General features: G+C 43.5%; 5 protein-coding genes across 5 annotated transcripts; all 5 read right to left on the reverse strand.

The window, feature by feature from the left end:
• Positions 1-6,720: 6,720 nt before the first annotated feature.
• F4813DRAFT_396903 (uncharacterized protein) lies at positions 6,721-8,163 on the reverse strand (the record flags this gene model as incomplete). Its single annotated transcript, XM_049247875.1, has 4 exons — positions 6,721-7,358; positions 7,425-7,759; positions 7,812-7,916; positions 8,005-8,163. 4 exons carry the CDS (start codon positions 8,161-8,163, stop codon positions 7,190-7,192), a joined length of 768 nt encoding a protein of 255 aa, XP_049104171.1. The 3' UTR covers positions 6,721-7,189.
• A 338-nt stretch (positions 8,164-8,501) lies between these two features.
• Positions 8,502-9,874, reverse strand: F4813DRAFT_343857 (uncharacterized protein). The gene is made up of 3 exons (XM_049241581.1): positions 9,697-9,874; positions 9,394-9,645; positions 8,502-9,317 (listed from the first exon to the last, which is right to left on the reverse strand). The coding sequence occupies exons 1-3, from the start codon at positions 9,736-9,738 to the stop codon at positions 9,027-9,029; spliced, it is 585 nt and encodes a 194-aa protein (XP_049104172.1). The 5' UTR covers positions 9,739-9,874; the 3' UTR covers positions 8,502-9,026.
• Positions 9,875-10,833: 959 nt separating this feature from the next.
• Positions 10,834-11,709, reverse strand: F4813DRAFT_378529 (transcription initiation factor IIE, beta subunit; the record flags this gene model as incomplete). The annotated part of the gene is made up of 1 exon (XM_049245346.1): positions 10,834-11,709. One exon carries the CDS (start codon positions 11,707-11,709, stop codon positions 10,834-10,836), a length of 876 nt encoding a protein of 291 aa, XP_049104173.1.
• A 288-nt stretch (positions 11,710-11,997) lies between these two features.
• On the reverse strand, positions 11,998-12,976 carry F4813DRAFT_102343 (uncharacterized protein). The gene is made up of 2 exons (XM_049238400.1): positions 12,882-12,976; positions 11,998-12,826 (listed from the first exon to the last, which is right to left on the reverse strand). The coding sequence occupies exon 2, from the start codon at positions 12,697-12,699 to the stop codon at positions 12,232-12,234; it is 468 nt and encodes a 155-aa protein (XP_049104174.1). The 5' UTR covers positions 12,700-12,826; positions 12,882-12,976; the 3' UTR covers positions 11,998-12,231.
• A 602-nt stretch (positions 12,977-13,578) lies between these two features.
• On the reverse strand, positions 13,579-15,228 carry F4813DRAFT_343865 (cytochrome b5). Its single transcript, XM_049241582.1, has 3 exons — positions 14,476-15,228; positions 14,236-14,362; positions 13,579-14,155 (listed from the first exon to the last, which is right to left on the reverse strand). The coding sequence occupies exons 1-3, from the start codon at positions 14,589-14,591 to the stop codon at positions 13,991-13,993; spliced, it is 408 nt and encodes a 135-aa protein (XP_049104175.1). The 5' UTR covers positions 14,592-15,228; the 3' UTR covers positions 13,579-13,990.
• Positions 15,229-15,407: the final 179 nt, after the last annotated feature.

The raw sequence follows: 15,407 nt of genomic DNA on the forward strand, positions 1-15,407 counted from the left end.
CGCGCCCCGAGTACTAGCCTTTGCGATGTGAGTGGAACTTCAAGGATAGAAGTGATGATACAACACCCGCATCCGCATTCCCTTCTTTCATTTTCGACTAGCTAAAAATTGACTCTGTCTAGTCCTTACGAAAGTGATCATTGTCGGGAGCCTGGCTGGCAGAGCACACGACCATTACGTGTGTATCATGGCCCAAGATTTGTGTCGAAATTGTAACAATTCTTAACCACCCATTAAACAAGGACGACAATCTCACCTCGCAATATGAGGCTCACATCACAATAATCATATGGGAGAATCTACTTACTGAAGAAGGGGCTCATCACGAGCTCAGCCTTAGACCCCCAAAAGGGGTGGCGCACAGTTAAGATCGACGCAACAGGAATACCTACTTGGAAGAGTGCTTCCGTAGTGATTCTAGCTCGTCCTGTCTATGCGAATGTCTCCACGTCGTCACCAAGCCTTCGCTATGTATAAGACTAATTTATAGCTACCCGGGAAGTCCACCCACCATACCCAATGCCCTCACCGCCTATCCCCGTTAGGCTTTTTGTCGTGCCTTGTAATGCCCATCGGGGGCTTCACGGCCGGCGGCCACGGAAAAGCTCCTCGTTCTATCCCGGGTGCCGTGTTACTTCCGCTAATGCGCGTGAACAGTTCCAATACGACACCACAGAAGGGTTGTAGAGGTGTTACTAAGAACATAAACAGTAGCATAGATACAAAGGGGTCAGCTTGCGGTCAAGACATGACTAAGTTTAACAACGAAGTGCCTAACCTAGGTAAGTAAGTAGGTAGGTACCTAGTTTGAACAAAAATATATATATGAGTGTTCATTTCATGACCACCTATGATTCTGGAGTTGAATCCTTAAGTTGGTACAACACGTTTGAAGATTCAGCAATGCTGTCGATGTAGCATACTGTTGAAAACAATGTCAACACAACATCATTCGACTACATGCAATGCCTAGCAGTCAACCCTATGTAGGTACACCAGTAGGTACGTTGGCCTATCGACTCCATTCCGCTGGGCAGGGAATGCCCTAGTCTTCCCGGCACACGGTTCGCATCCGCGCCCCATCCACTACTACGTAGTAGCGGTCCAATACAACCCTAAGCGAACCCAGAACCGGTGAGTCCCCTGTCTGAATGTCCCCCTTGCCTACCATTGCCACCCTTGAAGACCTTTCCTCTGGGTCGTCCGACTCTCTGGGACGCAGAAATGCCCGAAAGGAAGCACGGTTACTTAGGCGCATTTTTTGTTGTTGTTGCACATGTTCGCCTACGAGCACAGCTCATATTATATCTAGTCTGGGCGGTTATCTCTGTGAATGTTCAGCTATGGGCAAGCTTCTCCGCAGCTAAGTCCGCCGGCGAGCACGCGTGAAATGCACGCAGACTTATTCTTTAATAACGAGCACCCATGCTCGCGCGCAAGGGCTTGAGACGTCGCCTAAGCTAGTTTCGTCAAACCTCCGAACTTGACATCTCTCGCCATATTGAGCGGGCCCATAGCTTTTTCATTACAATCCCCATAATTTTCTATTTACGTTGACGTGCATGTAAGCCAGTTGTGCGATAAGCCACAGCCTATGAATTCGTGAGGCGGACGTGTTTATAGCTTTGACAGACTTGAATGCCGCCTGCCACCAATGATGTTTAAAACCCGCAATAGGCCTCCGTACAAACACTCGGGCCGAGATAACTCGCTCTTGTTTGAAACGACGATATAGATACATTATATACCTTATCCTATGTATATCAATAAAAAGCCAATGCCGTATACCATCTTGAGAGGGTATATATGCTGTCATGATGTGTTTAAGATTCATGTTTCATAGGATATTATACCGATGAAGTCTATCGATAAATATGTCCTATTAGTATTATAAGGCGCAACACCATTAATCCATGGCGTCTTAACAAACTACTCAAGAGAAATCAACAGCCCACCATTAGAGGGTAAAGGTTTGACACCGTACATACCGAGAGCGACCCTAAGAATTCAAGGCTTGGAATGGATGCGGTGGCACTTCGAGATCGTGATCGCTTTTCTCGACTCCTCCACCTTTAAGGTAACTATAAACGTTGAGCCTATTGCTGCAAGCCATCCAAATCCGGAATAGATATCGCACAACTTGTCAAATGTGAGTTGTTACTGTGTATAGTAGTAGACCCGTTCTAATAGTATTGTATCAAGACCATACTTTGTAGATAGACTCGCGAGCCCCCCTATCTTGAGGGTAATACTCTTCGATCCTACTACACCATTTCATCACCTAGGCCTCCTGCATTCGTAATAGTGATGCCAGTCACCCTCTAGGACTACGTTACTAAGCTTATAGATTGCTACTTGTGTCATGAGGTGGAGCAAGAAGCAAGGAAAGAACCTCATTGTTCCGCGAGGGACTCTAAGCTAGCTACAGGAGCCTACGGCTATGTATACCTACTGAAGACCTAGTTTGCTCTGGACGTCTCATCTAGAATCCTGACGACCTGCTAATTATTGGTCGCCCGCAGCAAAGTGACATAAGACCCTTTTCGAAACCGGGATAGTTGTTCATGGACTTCTATATCACATCGCGTATGGCTCCAATAAAGACGGGTTGTATTATCTTTTTTCAAGTAAACAGTCCAAGGGTATACTTGTTGATTCTAAAAGGGAAGCTCATAAAGAGACTCGCTTATTGTACATCGTAATCGAATGATCATCCTACATAACCCACTACGGGAGCTACGGCGTAAAATTCATATGTAGGTTTCGTGCCGTGGTCGTCACTGCATTAATAGTCAGGATCAATAATAATGACATCTGACCGATTTACAGTCGAGTACATCCTTATATTCACCAGGTACAACTTGATAACCGACGAATACCGAAGAGTACTTCATCGAGGTGTGGAATAAAGCGCTTTGAGATTCATGGGATGTCACTACAATTTCCCCCAAAACCTGGGCTGCGTGCCACTTACGGCATATCCGTTATTGACCTGAACAATTTGCGATCCCATTGATAATAGGTAGCCCATTAGTTGACGGCAGCTGAATCGTTAACGGGAGCTAAGGCTGTCTGAGATGCAATTTCGCAGCGGTAGCCTGGTCTTAATAGTCTCAAGCCTGAGGAATATTTGTGCTCGCCTGCAGATTTTGTAGGAATATTGTAGATGAGAACGAGGCGCCATAAACTGTGTGTCTTCAACACCAAAAACCAAATTTACGACCTCCAATGGCACCTGTTGAAGACTTGTGAGGCTGTCGAGGCTCATGAGTATTGTGGCATTGGCCAGACCTATATTGCTAAGTTGAGATAATGATTAGTCCCAATGACGGATATTTGTTTCATGCACTACTGATCCCGCTGGATACTACTTGGGTTGTTTGATCTAGACTAGATGATTTATTTAGGGGGGGGGAACCACGTTTTCTTAGGGCTCATCGTAACCAGGTGAGCGAAGCAGCCGGATCGACTACCACCCGCTAGTGTGGGATTTTAGGTTGCACTGCGCCATTATTTTCCCAAGATATGTCTTTTAACCTCCCTGGAGCAAGGTGCTCGTTATCCTGGGATGTGCTGTTAGCTTGGCCGTGTCGTCTCCACCTCTTTGGTATCATCCCCCCAACGGGGCCTTGACCTAGGAGCTAAAGGGATACGCTAGTAAGTCAAAGCGGTGCCTTGAATTCGTTGACAAGTTCGTAGATTAGGCAAAATACAAAACAACGGCATATCGAACGAGTCGGCATGGCAGGGGCTTCCCATAGAAGGACTGGATCCCAATGTAGCGTCGCAAATATCCTAGATAGCTTCCCGTACAGCTAGCAACCAAGGTAGGTTTCGATAACTTATGATACACGCTTTACCAAGCTGGAATATCTTCTACGGCGTAGAATTATTACTTCCTGCTTAGAAGAAGATTGGCCCTGACATACATGGCAACTATTTGACATACCTTGCATTTATTGAAAAAAAAAAAATTTGCATCTACAAATATTTGCTTTGGTTCGTACAATAAAAGCAGCGTCTTTATATTCATGATGAAAATACATAACTAAACATTTTACTTACTTAGATTAGGCATTTTGATCATTAAAAAAGTTATATGCTCGTACATTATTGTGCCTTAAAGGATGTTTGCAACATCCCCTGTCCGATAGAAAACAGCCATTAAGACAAAACAAGAACGTGAAGCAGTTCACCGAGAATTCTGTTGCACTAAGTCTCAAATTCACAGTTCCTCCCGGTATTACAAAGTTACCTGCGCGATAAAATCATGTCCATTATTGACCCTAGAAATCAGGCGATCAATAGTAGATATTCCTAACGCAGTGTCATAGTCTCTTGAGTAAATTTATTATATCTTTGAGCAGATTGTGAGGGTTTTAGTATTAGGGGTTTATTTCTGCAAACAGAAGAATCCAAGTAAATTTTGCACGGGTGGTGTAGAAAAATGATATTATATGTGTATCCCAGGGGGTTCCAAATTACCTACTGCGGCGTCTGGAGCGCCACGAGGCTAAGCTTTGCTACCATACTGTCAGCCTCATTGTATCGTTTTCTACCTTCATCACTCATTGAAGGACCGAAAATATCTCTACACCCTAAAAAGATAGGACACCTAAGCACTGGAAGTTAGTGGAATACGGTATGGAGACGATCGACCTCTTATTACCATATTCATCCATTAGAAGCATCCTATCTACAAAAACAAAATAACAATGCCAGCTCTATAAACCATCCTATACTGGTTTATGTAAGCTTGAGGGGCTAGGCATGGTATCTACTACCAACATATTCGACTGTCAGTGTGTCACGGTCCTTAGTACCATATAATCTTGAATTGCTACTCTACAAGTGTACAAATACTAATATAAGCAATCTCTTCGATATAGTTACGCGCTATATAATATTCTACCTTGAGCCCCGAACCGCAGAATTCGCGAAAAATGTACATATACCAATGAACTGACGGATTTGGGCAATCTTTAGAAATATTGACGAAAGGCACACGGTTCTCAACAAATAGTTGAAAAGAACTTCCAGTCCTCCTGAATACGCGTCTTTCCCTCGCTATAGGGAGGAACAGCGTATGTTATTTTTTTACTATTCTAAGATATCGCATATGTCCCGATACTCAACCATACCTCCAGAATAGGGGCTCTGCAATAGGCATGTTCTCTACCAAACGTTCTCAAATTATCTAACAGTTATGTTTGACTAGTTATACAGTCTATACTACACGTGTTCTTGTTCGCCGGCACGGATCATCCTAACGTCACGAGCCAAGCATCGCGCAAGCATTATCAACTGGTGCGCGGGGCGATGCGACATAACCATATCGGCGCTACTCAGGCTAGACTCAGGAAACAGAATCAGCTTCTTTTCCAATGTGGAGCTAGTGAACGATCTATCTACCAGTATTGAGTCTTGGCTGGAACGGAGAGCAAACAACTTTGACGTTGCATTGGACGGCTATTCTAATGATAGTTCAATGGTAAGTGATCTAGGTTAGGTTAGATTAGTGCCCGGTCAGACACAGAGTTGCCTGCGCGAAACTACAACTGCTAATCAAAGGATAGCAGTATTGGTTTCTCTCAATCGTCGAAATTCATACTACCTAATACGACCGATATAGTACTAGATCATCACATTCTCGCACATAAAGCGCCGAAATCGAGGGCCCGCATGACGACTACGAATGTTCCCAGCTCGTTACAGAAACATACAACAGGATAGGGCTAATTGGCTTGAAAGTTGATAATTAGCATCTCTCAATAGAATGTTGGACGAAACGTCGCGCAAGTGATTCAGCCAACTACTAGTATACTACAAACCTACCATGCCGATTACTACGAGTAATCCAATCAATAAACCTATAATCCCTCCCGGAATATTCAAATGTTATAGTCCATCGGTCCGATTAGCTCTAGTATGAGAGGAATTTGAGTTGGTGATAGAAGAATACCTGGCAAAAGGCATAGCATGGAACAGCACTACAAATCAAAGGTCCTAAAATGAAGGTGTTCAATTTACTATCTTTATTGGAGCCTATAGCACCAATAAAAAGCAAGCTAGATCCTACAATTAGAAGATTGGGTTGGCTACAGGATATTGCGGTTATATAATAACTCACAAAAGCGGCTAGGAGCGACATGATATCAGCGACTTTCCATAACTGCATCAGCCCATCCAGAGAAAAAAGGTGTCCATAATCTTGATTGGATAGACGTAACTAGAATAAGTTACCAACCAGGCAACTATATTCGAGTCATCAACGACCACCAGTGTTGACTATCTGCTGTTGCTTCGCCTCGTTGCTCAACAAGCTCGCGTCTTTACCAATAGATGACCTTCATCATTGACGCAGTCCATTGAAGTGGATTAAACTAATAGATCGAAGGATTTGCTGACAACCCTGTGATACCTATTGGAGCCACGATTGCTTATATAGCGTGGCTAGTTACCTGTAAGATCTTCCAAGTTTGGTTTGCATGTCTTTTCAAGGATATGATATGATTCTGGTAGTTTAGAACCTGTAACTAACCAATCGCAAGCAACTCCTTCCAGCTTACGTTTAAGATATGTCAAGTGGGTAAATTAAATACTTACACGGACCTTTAAAATATCTCTTTGGAATGCCCGCCATTAACATTATTAATTCCCGTTATTACTTTGGTTTTTCATATTTATTTAAATTTAATATAAACAAAAATATTTAAAGGGGTTTTTTTTTCAAATTCTTTTTACACGTTTTAAACACTTATTTCCACAGTCTTGCTTATATAAATTGACTGGTTTAATATCAAATCAAAACAACTTTCATAACCATCTTTGCCGCCTTTTACGTAAACCTTATAATCTTATATTGGTGTAAGGTGGAGGATCTGCCAGCTACTTTCTGTAGAATTCATACTCCCCCCTCCAGCGGAGTTGGCATGTCTTTCGTCACCCCTAGTATCTGTTAAGCAAAAGCTTCGGCTACTTTGTATGTCTCCGGTGTGGCTCCGTAGTCTGCTACCGCTTTCCCGAGAACTTATGAGAACTTATCAAAGGAGAGACTTTGTTCGACAGGGGGGAAACGTAGTTGAGTACTAGGTGGCGACCAAGAGAATCATAGTAGGTAAACAGATGCTAATAAGCGTAATAGGGGATTCGGCGCACAGTCAATAAAGCGCCGGCACACCTTCATCTTTCAGAGGATCAGTGAACTTCCACTGCAAATAAGAAAAGTATTTATGGAAGCTAATGGGGGATGAATGCCATTGTCAGTATAGTGGGCTAGCTCACAGGTAAGGTCTGTTGCTAGGGAGTCGGCGGATTTGATCACAGTAATGAGACGACCAAGAGATACGATGATGACGCTATTGAGAGAATGTTAGCCTTATCTAAGTGTGCTTTTCTTTTTCTTCATGTACACGTTAGCCTACCAGTATCCCAACATGAATACCAGAGTAATGCCACTCCTCTTGGCAAGGCTCATCTGAAGACCCCATATCTTGGGTAGAGGCAGAACTAAGATGAACAAATCTATTAGCACGCTAGGGACTGCACTTCCTATCCAGAGCGCTCCGGTATCAACGCAACGTCCATCCATGTCTGGTATATAGTTCTTCGCAACTGGATCGCACATAAAAACGGTGCCAAAGATAATACCGAGCAGCCAGGAAAATATTGAGCGCATGAGCAATCCAAAGGCAATAATTGAACCAAGTTCCGTGCACTTTTCGGGTGAAAACGCGGCCAAGTAGCAAGAGTGCAAACTCTTTCGTCAGGAATAAACCCATGCCATAAACAAAGTATATGATATATATGACCAGCAAAGACTTCGCAACATTCTCAGTCGGCAGGGTGTTCATGTGGCGGCCGAGTCCTAAGCTCAGCATGTAGAAAATAAGTCCAAATTCGACGACCACGAAAGGCTGCACATTTTGTCAGTTTGAGGGCATTTTCACTATACCAACCCTATGAGCCACGTGGGTGATGCGACATTTCATATGGATAACATACCACAGCTGTCAGAGCTATCCAGTCGTCCCACCAGAAACGTAATTTATGTGATGTTGATAGACTTCGGGACCAAAAACGCAGCGTGATTGCTACGACTGTCAATATCAACATCACAATTACGAAACTTCGGAGGCCGGGACCACGATCGTCAGCTTCCATATTAGTCGGCATTGATACGTTTTGTTGGGTAGACATAAGCACGGGTTCAAATGCGTATATCAAAGACGAGTGATGCTAGAAGCTGATAATTACAAAGGCAAGAATTAATGAAGAATTTCAAAGGAAGAGCAAAGCTAAGAATAGCTTAAGTCCATGACTTAGAGAAATCAGATTAGTTTTTATGGGATTGCAAAAGCAATCTTTGTTGAAATGCAGGCTAACATACTTGAACAAAGCCAGGGTAAAAACTGGATGCAGTATAAAAAGCTATAAAGAAACTTCATGTTAACATTTAACTATTTAGAAAAAACCTTTAAAAAACAAACCATACATTAATGGATGCAAGATAGCAATACTGACTTAAGTCTCTGCCTACCTGGTCAATAAGGGTGATTTATTGTAGCTAGATCATGAATATATGTACCTAATGAGTTACCTACCTACGTATCGTACTTATAGACTACAGCAACATCAACCTCCTAACGAATGATACCAATTCATAATCCCTCTCTTTCCCTCTCTCTTCCGTGAATGGTTCTGGTGATCTAAATGATGCCTTCAACCAATCATAGGTCCTGCAGTGAGCCCTGAATCCATGGTTAAGGTAATCCCGTTTAGATAAACAGCAGTAGGGCTACAAAGGTACAAGCAGGCCGAGGCGACTTCATCTGGCTCGATGGCTCGCTTGAGAGGGGATAGTTTCTCGATTATCTGTGGCGTCTCGGGGATTCTCCGGCATTCTTCTTCGAACATCGGCGTCTTGACCCATATAGGACATACTTGGTTGACCCTGATGCCTGCAGATTTGAAATCCATCACTGTTCTTATAAGCAGTTAAAGCTGCGGAAGACATCTTTTGTGGTTTACGAACCTGCAGCCTTTGTGATACCCGTAACTGCGTGTTTGGACGTAGTGTACGGGGCTTTCGCGGGTACGGCAACAAGGGCCATAGCCGAAGAAACATTGACAATAGATCCACGGCCGACATCTCGCCGTCCATGTCTTCCCAGATCAACCGAGACAGGTTCCTGCGACTGCATGATTTTGGCCACAGCGCGCGTAACAAGGAACACGCCCTTTGTGTTGATTCCGAGGACTCTGTCATAGTCGTCGGGGTCAGTATCCTCAAATGAAACGTAAGAAGCAACGTCGACCTGAATCGTTTATAGATTAGTTCAGCTCTGCAGCTCAGGACCTCTTTCCAAGGACTTCTTTTACAGGTTATCTCACGCCGAATGCGTTAACGCAGTAGTCAACTCTGTCGAATTCAGTCTTGGCAAGATTGACTAGAGCGTCCACAGACGCAACATCTACAACGTCGACTACGGTTGAAATACACCGATATTTGGGGTTTGATGCCAAAGCCTTGCTTTGATCCGCGACTTGAGCGACGCCTTCAGAGTTGATATCGGCTAGCAAGATACCCTTCACGCCAGCTTCAGCAAACGTTAAGACAACCTCTCGTCCAATGCCGCCTGCTGCCTACATGAGGTTAGGATACATGATCTTAGGGTAAGATATTGTGGCACATACTCCTACAACGATCGCAAAGCCATCGATTCGAAATTGCGCCATTATTATCAGACTGTGGGTGTGTGGTGTTTGAAAGAAGTTTACCAGCGTGCAAGAATAGAGGTTGAGCCGGTTTGATGTATATATATATATATATTTATCCAACTTTAGGGGCTACCTAGGGATACGTATAGGTATGTTCCTACGTACCAAGAGGTAGTGACCTACACGTGTAGGTAGGTACAAATGGGGGACCATTTCCATATATCTGATTTGTACCCAAGCCTTTGTCTATGTCTGCATGTTGGTTCTTAAATTAAACTGTAGGTCCGGCTTAGCATAGCCTACTAAGGCGTGCAACCCTTCTAACAATGTGAACAGCCCCAGTCAGATGGCTACTTTGTGGTATTTCATGCCCTCCATCATGAACAAACTTCATATAATTGTTAGGGTTACACATGCGACTCAGGGCCTCACTGCCAGTTAGAGCTTTGTTGTCGTGTAACCCCCAGATGTGCGCTGTAGGCACCTTAATAAGACTTTCGGTGTTGTGAAGTTTCTTCGGATATTTTGTATGATGCTCTTCCAATATCAAGGCTTGGATGATATAATTTTGGCCAGATAAAAAAGGGAGCGAATCAAAAACATGGAGAGAATGAAGATGGCATTTTATGATAACTTTAGATAGTTTACTAAAATCATAACCCGACCAGTCAGGTTTTTAAAGCAAATTATGTTTTTATAAAGCTGATTTTCTTGATATAGCTTTTTGGCAAACCCATATCCAAGTCACGTCTCAATAGAGGACAGCATTGGCAAAACCACTTAGTCTTAAGTTTACTTCATACCTATACCTTTTTACGGGAATAATGCAGCGGGACATGTCGCTTATTCGGAAAGTCCTCGTCGCACATTAATACCTATTACCGAGCATGCGTATATCCATGATTACCTAGGTATATATAGGGCAAAATTACCCTTCCCTTTTTGTTCCGAAACACCTCATCAGATAAGACCAACCGAACGCCGTAAATGCTCGCTTCCCCCCTTTCCGTTTCTTGATTTCGGGAATATACCGTAGAAACACCCTAATGCAATGCCAACGTTCTCACTAACGGACACACCCTAAAATTTCTTACTGGATGACTTGGGCTGAGGTCACTTGCGCTTGTGCTGCTCGAAGATGTTCCTCATATGCTCATTCTCGAATTTCTTCTGAACACGAGAAGCCTTCTTCCGCTTCGGTGGGGCCTTCTGGCCGAGGTTTATGTTCTTCACCTCGCTTGTGGCCTTTTGACCCAGTGCCTTCAGCTTCCTAGGCATTTCATCAACAGAGGGTAGGGCCTCTTGGAACCACATTACTCGAAATTCCGGGTCTACATCGTGATGCAGATCTGGAGTATCGGGCCAGATAATTCGTGCGTGGGTGTCCTTTCTGGTTCGTATACCCATGACCTTGTGTTCCCGCTCCAGCTCTTCAATAGCAGTATCGCAGTCCGGCCAGCCATCTTTGATATCCTTGATTGAAATGCCTCCTTGGTCCTTCCTCTGTTGCAAATATTCTAGTAGTTTTACCTTGGAAACTACACCGGGAAATTTGGCTCTGTACTCGTATGTACCGGTGCGCCATTCGGGTTGCTGGCTTGAACTAGCTTTGGATTTCGGGGCTGGGCTGAACAGGATACGCGAATGGGTTTTTAGACTATGAACGAACGCGCGTTGTTGATCCTCGGGGAGGTGCTGCAGCGTCAGGTGATCTAAGATCTCTTGTAGAGGTCTAGGACTGCGCTTTTCTTTGAGGAATTCGACAGCGAATGAAAGATGTGTATTACTGTGTTCGCCGAAGTCTTTCGCAGCAGCGGCAGCAGCAACGGCAGCGGGCGTTGGGGTCGAGGCATGATTCGTCGTAGTAGTATTCCCGTCGCGTTTCTGACGCTTGCTGTCGGTCTTGCTCGTATTCGCGCCGGATGGAGATGCGGCCGATGAGGCAGGTGCTGGCCTTTTTATGCCGTTGGCAGGTTTGGAAGGCGACATGATGGGCGGGTTGAAATAGATTCCTGCGATGTATGTGATATGGCGACTAGAAGGCTGGTTGGTGAAAGCGATCTCGTCAAGAGACGGATGAAGAAAGAAGAAGGAATGGAAAACAAAGCGAAGTACCTAAAAATTATGTCAGATTAATCATTATTAGTATTATCTCAGGTGACCCCAGACCAGAAATTTGAAATGCGTTCTCCCTAAAATTCAACTAAACTCCACTTCCTCCAGGATGCATCCAATCAATACCCCTGTAAAGGCACCGGCAAAATCACATTTTCAGTATTCGCTAGTCCAAAAACGGCCACTCTTTCCTTAATTGGGACAAACTCCCATAGAAAAGAATTCGACACAATAAATCCTTCGTAAATTCAATGCAATACTTGAGTTAGAAGTGAGGTATAATAATCTTTACGAATACAACATCCTTTTACACATCAACGTCCAAGTGGTTGAAACTTGTGCCAAGGTCGGCCTTCTTCTTCCCACTTTTCAAGGCCTTCCATGATCTGAGGCAATCTATCGTCTTTTGTCCAGCGTTGGATGCGGCAAATAGATGTTCGAAGCTTTGTTAAGCCTTCGATGTCGAGTAACTAGGTATAAATTGTCAATAAGTTTTATGTTGTAAGTAGGACAACGAGGTATATCTTCCCCATCTTTATCTTTTGTCTGTACGTCTCTCCACATGACGAACATGTGCGCTAGGTATGGCATCGTGGAGAAAAGAAAGATCACATCTTGGTCCCCGAGGACTGGCCAGGTCATGTCCAATATTATGCGACCACTGACAAAAGCTTGGTTTTCGGTTATCATGAAATAGCCTTTATGGCCTTTTCCTTCTATAATTAAGTACAAAAAACTAATAGAGCTACTAGACATGGCTTTAAACATGGTATAGTTAATTCTCATTGTTGATATGTTGGAGTAAAAAAGGTATATTGTCGACGTCATACCCGGAAATAGAATCGGGGGTTGGTTTATATACATAGTAACGTATTGTTGGGGATTGCTGCAGGTAGAATCTTATTTTGGAACGATTGTCCGCCGAGAAAAGCTATTATCAGGTCGGAAGCCTTGGGGGTAACGTCGGCCCAGTCGTTGCAACGTTCGAGATCTAAAACGAAGTTTTAAAAAGTCCGATTCATACGCGCTCTTCATAACATAATCACCATATTTATCACACATGGCTTGGAAATTGTCAGGAATATCATCAGTTTCGATCTTTTTACTTTTGTCGAGCTCGTTTTCGACCCATTTCGGAACCTTTTCTGTAAGAGGTAGCAACCTTACTTGGTTGTTGGGGAGAGTTGCGGTTCGAAAGTGCGGGTTTGTCAACATTTTAGCCATAGTTGAGGCTTTGCTCGAAACTATTGCAGTTGGATCCATTATAAGTTCCGACTCGGTAGATGGTGAAGTCGCGGCTTTAATTGGTCAGTTCGGGACGTCAATATCAAGCCAAGCAGTTAATTTTTGATTGTTCCGAGAGATGAAATTGGACTGTTCGGTGGTAAGTGATGGTATATGGGGTATGGTAGGGATTCTTTGGGATGCTTTTGAATCTTCGCAAGAAGGCGACATTTTAAACCTTTTCGAGGGAGGGCTAGTAGTATTAGGTGAGTTTATATGTTGTCGCTTTTTAAACTTGGGGGGCATTTTAAGTTGCGAGGGGTTACGAGGAGTTACTCGGGGGGGAGGGGGTATTCTTTGCAATAAAAGCGTTTCGTTAATTTTTGCAGGATACCAGTTGGGCGGCAATAATTATTGATAGGTTGTGGCGTCCACAATTGCGATATACATACCTATATATAGGTAAATATAAAAGAAAGAAATAAGACAACCCTATTGCTTAATCCGGACACGACTTTTATAAAAAATAAAAAAATAAAAAATAAAAAAGTTCGATACAACAAACCTTTCGTAAACTCAGGGCATTAAATGCTGAAAATAGTATTATTGGAAAATGTACTAAGCACGTGTGGCCAATAATTAAATCATCGGGTTTATTAAAACTGCCTCTTATTAAAGTGACCACTATCTCCTAGCTAGCCAGCTCTACTAAAGTTGAATAACCATTTCTTCACCTGACTTCCTGGCTCTCAATTAACCAAGTAGTCTGATGATGATGGGACATGGATTAATACGTTATGAAGAACCAAATAGCCCGATCTATTAGGTATTCATCAAATACATTGCCGAGAGGATATCGATCGTCCATCGCTTGAATCATGCTGTACGCTCTTAATCTCCCAAACATTTCCTGCCGAATATACGAATCCGTCTAAGCCTCCTTGCCTTGCTGCGACTGGAAGTATTGGAAAGCACCGAAACCGAGTATACCTCCAATGAAGATAATAGCGTATAAAGCAGTTCCCATACCAGCAGAGCTTGTGTTAGCAGCAGGCGCAAGGGAGGACTGTTGGGCCTTGGGGGACGGGTCACCGGGCTATATCCAAAGGCTGTCAGCATATCGGAATAGGAGAGGTATAGTATATTAAAGCAAAGAGAAGAGCAGGGGATTCTCACATTTCGCTTAAGAGTACCGACGAGGAGTTGCTCTAGGGTTTCTCGCGCTTCGTCGCTGTGGCCGACATCTTCGAAAGCCTCTGTCGCATCTTGGCCACCGACATCTAACATAACCTCTTCACCACCGCTATGATGAAAACGACTCAGCTTACATGCTATTAAGTCCGAACGGCGACAATGGGTTGCTGGGGCGTGGGAAGGGATTGCGATGGGAATCGCATAATGCGCTGGAGCACTTACGGATGTTCGTCGACGAATTTTGTACAATCGTAGATCTTATCGTGGATAACAACAAAAAGATCTTTCTTGGTGTTGTGCTCGGCAACATCCTGGTATGTATATTCCTTGTCCGCCATTTTGAATTTGTTGTCTAGATCTTTGAGGATAAAGGAAGAAAATCGGCAATGACAATAGCAATAACTTGTTATGCAGACACAATGATGCGATCTGGACTTTCGAGTCGAGATGAAGGCACACCCGGGAACGGAGTTCGGGGATTGTTGAGAGGAACTTTGGAAAGTTGGGGGATAAGAAGGCTTGTGAAATTGTATTGGTGGTTGATTTCTTTAAGTTGAACTGTCTTCTTCCCTAGAAATTTCGGAGCTAGCGGTCTGCGGAGTACACGGCCGCCCGAATCCTATCAGGTTCTAGCGAATCAGGGAATCCCTAATTCATTTATCAGGATGCTGTGGGGATTATTGGGTGAGCTCACCTAAGATGATGGGTCAATGGACTCTGAAATTGGTTAGATTGGTTAGATTGGTTAGCTGGCTGGTGTTACAGTACATAGACGCGTGGGAGGCGTACCTACCTGAAAGTTATCTCGGAGTTATGTACAGGTATTTATGCAAATCTCGGCTGGTCGGTTATGTACTCCTCCAAGGACCGGATAGCGGATCGGTACCTGCTATGTGAGCATAGGTATATTGCACAACTCATTATTCAATTGTACATAGGTAATTAACAACCTTCAGTTAAGCCCTTTTCAAAAAAGGTTGATAAGGTCACGACATTGAGTCAACTTTTCACACATTAGGTTAGGTACCTCATACATAATATAATTAAAAAAAAAAAGAAAAAAGAAAATCTGCAATAGGTACACGCCGCAGAGTTGCTTATTACACCTACACCCATCAGTGTATACATAAAATCGAACAAGTTGTTGTTTATCT

This window comes from Daldinia decipiens (assembly GCF_022478715.1).
Source record: "Daldinia decipiens strain CBS 113046 unplaced genomic scaffold F4813scaffold_2, whole genome shotgun sequence".
In the NCBI taxonomy this organism is placed as follows: domain Eukaryota; kingdom Fungi; phylum Ascomycota; class Sordariomycetes; order Xylariales; family Hypoxylaceae; genus Daldinia; species Daldinia decipiens.

Coding starts and splice junctions, on each gene's coding strand:
- F4813DRAFT_343857 (XM_049241581.1), bottom strand. CDS start 9,738: ATGGCGCAATTTCGAATCGATGGCTTTGCGATCGTTGTAGGA. Junction 9,646..9,696: donor GCTTTGCGATCGTTGTAGGA/GTATGTGCCACA, acceptor AACCTCATGTAG/GCAGCAGGCGGCATTGGACG. Junction 9,318..9,393: donor ACTGCGTTAACGCATTCGGC/GTGAGATAACCT, acceptor TAAACGATTCAG/GTCGACGTTGCTTCTTACGT.
- F4813DRAFT_102343 (XM_049238400.1), bottom strand. CDS start 12,699: ATGTATATAAACCAACCCCCGATTCTATTTCCGGGTATGACGTCGACA.
- F4813DRAFT_343865 (XM_049241582.1), bottom strand. CDS start 14,591: ATGGCGGACAAGGAATATACATACCAGGATGTTGCCGAGCACAACACC. Junction 14,363..14,475: donor AAATTCGTCGACGAACATCC/GTAAGTGCTCCA, acceptor TTTTCATCATAG/CGGTGGTGAAGAGGTTATGT. Junction 14,156..14,235: donor TCGGTACTCTTAAGCGAAAT/GTGAGAATCCCC, acceptor CTTTGGATATAG/CCCGGTGACCCGTCCCCCAA.